Raw genomic sequence first — 7,070 nt, forward strand, 5'->3', positions numbered from 1 at the left:
AATTACGTGCGAGGATGTGTAGCAAGAAATGTGTTTATAAATAACCAATCATATCTCTCTTTTATTAATTTACTAGCTTTCCGCCCGCGGCTTCGCCCTCAAAGAAAAATCCGCATAGTTCCCATTCCCGTGGGATTTCCGGAATAAAACCTATCCTATGTGTTAATCCAAGTTACCCTCTATATGTGTGCTTCATTCTAATAAAAAATAAACTTCATGTTAAACTTCATTGTAATAGGTTCAGTAGTATTTGCGTGAAAGAGTAACAAACACACGCATCCTCGCAAACTTTCACATTTATAATATTAGTAGGATAGTTAAGTACTAGATGATTCTTACATTGGTGACATCATGTATGCAATCAATTCTTAGCTAACATATTTTAATTTAGAAAAGACGCATCAGGATTGGTAGAAATAATGGAAAAATATAATATACGAACACTGTACACAGAATCGACTGTATTTCTTGGGTTAACATTGGACGAGAAACTACAGTGGGGAGCCCATGTCAACACCGCTGCAGGTAAGCTCAGTTCAGCAGCATATGCAGTCCGAAAGGTAAGGCATCTCACCGATGAAGATACAGCTAGATTGGTTTATTTCAGCTACTTTCATAGTATTATGTCCTATGGAATTCTACTATGGGGCAGGGCAGCAGATATAGAAACTATATTTATCTTACAGAAAAGAGCCATTCGTTCTATATATAATTTACGTGCTCGGGACTCACTAAGAGATCTCTTTAAGAATACTGGTATCCTTACTGTACCATCACAGTATATATTTAATAATATTTTGCATGTACACAAAAACGCCGACTTACACACAAGAGTAGGAGATAGACACTGTTATGGCACAAGGAACAGAAATAGAATTGAAATGCCATTTTTCCGATTAGCTAAAGTTAAAAATTCATTTATGGGTCAAGGTATACGCTTTTACAATAGAATTCCTCATAATATTAAAGAGTTTAGTAGTTCTAAATTTAAAACTTATATAAAAAATGTACTAGTTCAGAGAGCGTACTACAGTATTCAGGAATATATGGACGATAAAAACCCATGGAGGGTTGTCGCGTAAAAACCACAGGACAGTTCTTTGGCATGTTATTACAATACTTATATGTTGTTACATATGTATTTTGTAAAATTGTAAAACTGACATGATTTAAAAGAGCAACTATGGAGTTTCTTGCCGATTCTTCTCCGTAGATACTGCTTTCCGAATCGGTGGTAAATTTTAAAATATGTAATGACGTTTCAAAAGTGCTTCTTTAAGAAGTCTAATTGAATAAATAAATGTTTGAGTTTGAGTTTGAGTTTGAGTTTGTATTTTTACAAAATATTATACCATACAGGAAATATTACAATTTTTTATTTATTTCAGTGATTTTTTCAAGTCGTCAAGCGACAGCTTGAACGCTTCTTTGTTATACATATTAATTTCGTACAAGCTTAGAATATTACGAATACACATTACATTCGACAATTACAGAACTCCCATTTCAATACAATCTTCTAGAAGGTCGTTCATTCTAATTTTATAAGCTGCACTGGGCGAGTAATATACATCTTTCAATTCTGACTTTTCATCGAGCTTGGGAAAATCTTCCGTTTCTACAGTCACCACCATCAAAAGCAGCAAACCTACGAATAAGCCGAGGGGTAGAACCTGAAACAATAATTCAAGTTATTTTAATGTAACACAATATGATAGATAATAAATAACAACAATCTTAGCATTCAATCCTTATTTTTTAACGTGATAACGTTTTAAAAATCGTTTTAGTCGGGTGACATGTTCAGAAACTTGTGTCACACCAAAACCTCACGAGCGCGATCGCAGGTATAACGAGAGAGAGACGGACCGATCTCCCATCTCATCTCGAGCGCTGCCACTGCATTATGTTATCAAGTAAACATCGCGATCGTAAACCTACTTTACAAACAAACAATTTTTTTATGCTATAGCTGGCAAGAGAGTTGATAAATGGCCTGGCGGAAAACAGTCAACACTACCCATGTTGTTTTGCAGAGGTAAAGGGACTCTGTATAAAGGGTACTAGCTTTTAAGGAAGAACGTTTGATGATTAAAGATTGAAGGAACCTCAGGAAGGAACGGACTGGGAAAGGTGCGAAACGGGCCTGCTTCGAATTAATTCAATAAGTAGCTGTTTTTTGACATGGAAAGCGAAATGAATTAAATAAGATTTCATTGGGATATGCGCATTTAAGCGGTTAAATATCATATGAAGGTAGACTGTGATAGTATTTCGCCTAAATGGATCCTGGTTTGAAGACCTACGTGTGAAAACAAAACCACATACCTCTTTCAATTCATATTCGAAGTCTTCCTTAGGATATATTTCATCGGGATTCAAATTAAACCTAGTTAACGCTGCAGAAAGTTCATTGTAGTAATGTTCGAAAGATTTTTTTAGATATTTGGCTCGGAATTCTTTGTCTGATCCACTGAATAGAAAGTATAAGAGGTCGACTACGGGGTTACAGCGACTCAGCGTTTGGAAGTCGATTGGTATAACGTCATATGTACCATCCTGTAAAAGAGATAGGAATAAGAATATTTTGTGCACATATAAGGTGGAGAGAGACGATGATATCTATTTAAACTTGCTAGTAAATATTTATTTTTTTGATGTTTGGCATTTGGTGATTTGGAGGCTAGTAATGTTATTGACGGACCAAAACAAGTTATTATTTACTTGATACTTTTACATTTTGTTAACATAAGTTAGTTGATTGTCTATCTAGATGACGAAAGGTTATAAACTAAATTGTAACTGAAATTGAATTTACTGTGACTTGTTCTTTTGTTACATGCACGGGTAATCTAAAAGTAAAAGCTTACCTCACGTATTTTATGCATTAAGTTGCTGGTACGATAGTCGCCATGCGTTATAAAGGTTCTTTTTATTGGTTTCATCATACACGCCATTTTCTCTGGCGATGCTACGTTCTCAATGAAATCGTTCAAGCGATCTCTGTGCTCCTCCTTCGCAGATTCTAGAACTCTCATCAGCATCTTATTAAAAGCTGCCTTCAGTGACTTCACATCCTTTGTCATTACGAGATTCTTGGTTTTTTCCTCAAACACTTCGGGCTGTTCCACAGAAAATGCTAAAGATACGGCGTGAAGTTTTGCCAGTTGTGAAAGAGACTCCTGCGTATAGTTCCAGTCTACAATCTTGAACCTATCGAACATCTGGTAACCTTTGCACACCAGATTTTCCATAGCAATAGTCTCCTTGGAGTACTCAGAGTTGATGCCGTATACTTCAGGTACCACAAGCCTGTGTTCAATGGGAACATTATGCTTTTCCTCTATTTCTTTATATATTTTTATTAGATCAGTATAGAACAGTATTTCTGTTTCGAACATCTGAAAAGGTGTTCCTTTTCTAACGCTTTCACTTAAGCATGCGACTTTAGCGAAGATATTAATATCATCCTTATCCTTTCCTGATATAGTAACCTTGAAAAGAACACTAGAAATATTCGCTCCTTCAGATGAAGTTGGGATTATATCTAATTTGTAATCCTTAAAGTCTCGTTCTTTCGCTACTTTATGCAGTACATCACGTAGTATTTCTTCTGTTGCAACCTGCAAATCAATTCATAGAGATAAAGCATATTTTTATTAAAATAGAAAGCGTACAGAAACACTAGGCGGATAACCAGTTAAGTAAATAGACATTTATATTTTATTCCATTTTCCATGGAGTGTTAATAATAATTAATAAACATATCAATATGAAGTGGATGAAATTAACAAATATGTACTAGCTTTCCGCCAACGGCTACGCTCGCTTGGTCAAAGGAAAACTAACAGTTCATTATTTTTAATTTCTAAACCGATACAATTTAAATTGATTAAAAGTTTAATAATCTTATACTAATGTTTATGTTATTTAAAAATGTTTGCCTAAAATTTTGTAACAACGATAATTATTTATAGCTAGAACACTGAATTTTTCATCGAAAGTCTAAACATTCGAAAATTTCCTACTCTAAGATATTTAAATTTCATTTAGTTTGAAAAATATTTATTAAGCGCGTCACACACGGTGAAGATTTTATCTTAAGATACTGTTATATTTTATATTATAGTATCTTAACGCATCCGGTATCAGCGTTCGGACCATCATTTTTCTTTTTGTCATTGCGTACTAAGACTCCTGTAGAACCGCCATCCTGTTACAAATGACCCACAAAATTTCGCGTCATTTGTAACAGGATGGCGGTTCTACAGGGGTGGGTGGTACGCAATGACAAAAAGAAAAATGATGGTCCGAACGCTGATACCGGAAGCGTTAAGATACTGTAATATAAAATATAACAGTATCTTAAGATAAAATATTATAGTATCTTCACCGTGTGTGACGCGCTTAAGTGTTTGAGATATATGCCCTAAAATAAACGATTTCTCGGACGGAAATTCATTTTATTCAAATCACAATTCATAATTTTTCGTAGTCTGATGAAAAACGGCACTATTTTAACTCACCTTTGAGTCTTTTTCAGTCTCCATTTCACAGATTAATAATAAAAATAATTTAAAACAAATTCGATTTAAAAATTTAGCGGACGATTCGCGAAAGATACGCTCTTATTGTTGACGAGATCGTCGACTAAACTGGCTTTTAAATAGCAATAATTATCGGCTACTATATTTAGAAGCGAGATTATCGCAAGATTAAATTGTAAATACATTGAATCATTGATATCTAAAATAGATAGTGCTAACAAATCTGTAATGAGGTTAAAAGAAATGACAATTACAGGACAGGACAAGTACAGGAAACCTAAGATACAGTGCCACAAACTTATCTGACCCGGTGGCAAAAACTGGAACTACGTGCCGCCATTTTGAAATGTCACATTTTCACAGACTTTTCATACGGAATATTTTGTTTAAATAAAAAGAAAGCGACATCAGTGACACTGTCACCGGGTCAGATAAGTTTGTGGCACTATATATTTCTCATATTTAATTCTGACATTTTGATTGCCATTTTTCAGAGCGAAGTGGAATTATTGGATTTATTGATGTGCGACAAGTAGATCGTAATCACCATGCAACGCTAATCATTTTGTTTTTCTGGTAGCGTCAGCAAAAAAAAAAATTATAATAATATAATGACTAATTTATTAACATTTATTGCAATAAATATGTTGTGTAAGAGCCTTGTAAGAACTAGGTAGTGATTTTGTGATATTTTCATTTAAAAAAATTTATATTTTTGTCTACCATTTCATAATTTTTTTATCAATTCATTGAATTGTTTGCATAACTGCAAAATCTCGTCCAGATATGTAACAAGCAATGGACTAGTAACATTTGTTTTGCACGTTGTTAATTTAATCTATAGCTTGGACCGCATTAAATGTTTTGAATCATAACTTTGAGAAATAACCTTGAGTTTTTTTTTGTTTGTGAATATAATGCACGGTGTGCATGACACGGCTTTTTTAAATTTGGAAATACTAATAAAATGTTGCATGCTAAAACACAGATTAAAAAAAATCTTATATAATAAATTTTTGAAGTGAAAACTACTTTAGCGGCGTTGGGATTGTGGCCTGATCGAAAAAGCGTAAGACGGACTTTTTTTTTAGCCCTTATATTCCATGCGTAAGACGGATACCATTCCAAAATATCAAACATGCTGAACGTTAATAATCAAGTTTTCACTTCTGCCGGCACTCCCGGAGTGCAACCCGTCTTTTTTTTACATAAATCTTACATGAATGGATTGATCAGTTCTATGCCTCTTATAATATGCTTTTAAATGTCTTATTAACGGTATACACAGTTTTTAGATTTGCCATATCCGATGAAAAGACAGAGAAAGTTTTTAAAGATACTCAGGTTTTTGAAAAAAGGATTCAAATCAATAATAAACTTATAAATAACAAGACAGATACTTATGTATCTACAATGGCTTGAATTAAAGTACCTAACTCAAGTAACATTTTGCATTTTGATATAAGGAATATTTATTTAGCTTATTAGTCCAATCCTATCCAAAACAGCACAGAGACTTGATAGAATTCTGTAGGCCGCTGGTGGTTCTTTTTTGATGTATTAAGTGGTTGCCCAAGTAAGCCTGATGGTAAGCGAGCAACAAAATTTTCAAAGGTAACTTTTAGTATGTGTTTGGAAAATCGGGATGCAGAAATGGACGAAAATAAAGGACAAAAATTGTTTATGGTTTCTCATTTGTTCGACACATTTATAATATCTAAAACCTTGAAATTTTACTCATAACGCGCCTAAAGAATTTTCACTTCTATTCTTCTATTCAACAATATTATTATGTAAATAATACCAAAAGAATCGTTATAAAAACCTTTATTAGATTGATAGAAGATTTGAGTTTGGATTGACATGCTATAAATATAATTTTCAAAGCTTTTAATCACATCATAATCATCGTCTCCAATTTTAACGACAGTTTCATCTAATAAGGAAATTACTATTTCCTGAATTACTGGTTTGAAATTACCATATTGTAGCTGTTATTTCCAATTTTGTAACAAATTAGAGCAAATTGGGTAATTGTTTTTATAACTCATTTAGAGATTGTCTAAACTAGCGGTCCACCTCGGCTTCACCCGTGGTACCTACATGTTTACGTTTTTTTTCATAAGAAGTAAGAACCATCCTCGTACTTCAAGGAATAGATTCCGCAGCGCACGCGATGACAGAATTTTTATTAAGGAATTTTTTACACCTTGGGTTACATTATTGAATTTTTGGTAAGGATCTCTAATTTTTTTGAAAATGCAATATAGCCTATGTTGCTCAGTGAAGATGCAACTCTCTAATGGTGAAAGAATTTTTAAATCGGTCCAGTAGTTTATTCGTGAAAACCATACATACATAATTACAAACCATTCCTCTTTATAATATTAGTATAAAATATTATCATAATCTATTCAGCAAACTACCCGTGATAACGAAACAAATATACAGACAGATTGATTTACAGTAACAACAAAGTAAAAATAACTAACCAGAACTTCGGGATCGAAATGAAAACCCAAA

The 7,070-nt window shown here is 33.5% G+C and overlaps 1 protein-coding gene across 1 annotated transcript; it reads right to left on the reverse strand.

Moving 5' to 3' along the window:
* Positions 1-1,338: 1,338 nt before the first annotated feature.
* On the reverse strand, positions 1,339-4,550 carry LOC149901531 (uncharacterized). Its single transcript, XM_090111137.1, has 4 exons — positions 4,527-4,550; positions 2,871-3,623; positions 2,329-2,559; positions 1,339-1,673 (listed from the first exon to the last, which is right to left on the reverse strand). Exons 1-4 carry the CDS (start codon positions 4,548-4,550, stop codon positions 1,491-1,493), a joined length of 1,191 nt encoding a protein of 396 aa, XP_089967263.1. The 3' UTR covers positions 1,339-1,490.
* Between the last annotated feature and the right edge of the window lie 2,520 nt (positions 4,551-7,070).

Source organism: Colias eurytheme, chromosome 16 (genome assembly GCF_061535395.1).
Source record: "Colias eurytheme isolate Ceu_HAF_F1 chromosome 16, ilColEury1 Martin Lab GWU primary, whole genome shotgun sequence".
NCBI classification, from domain to species: domain Eukaryota; kingdom Metazoa; phylum Arthropoda; class Insecta; order Lepidoptera; family Pieridae; genus Colias; species Colias eurytheme.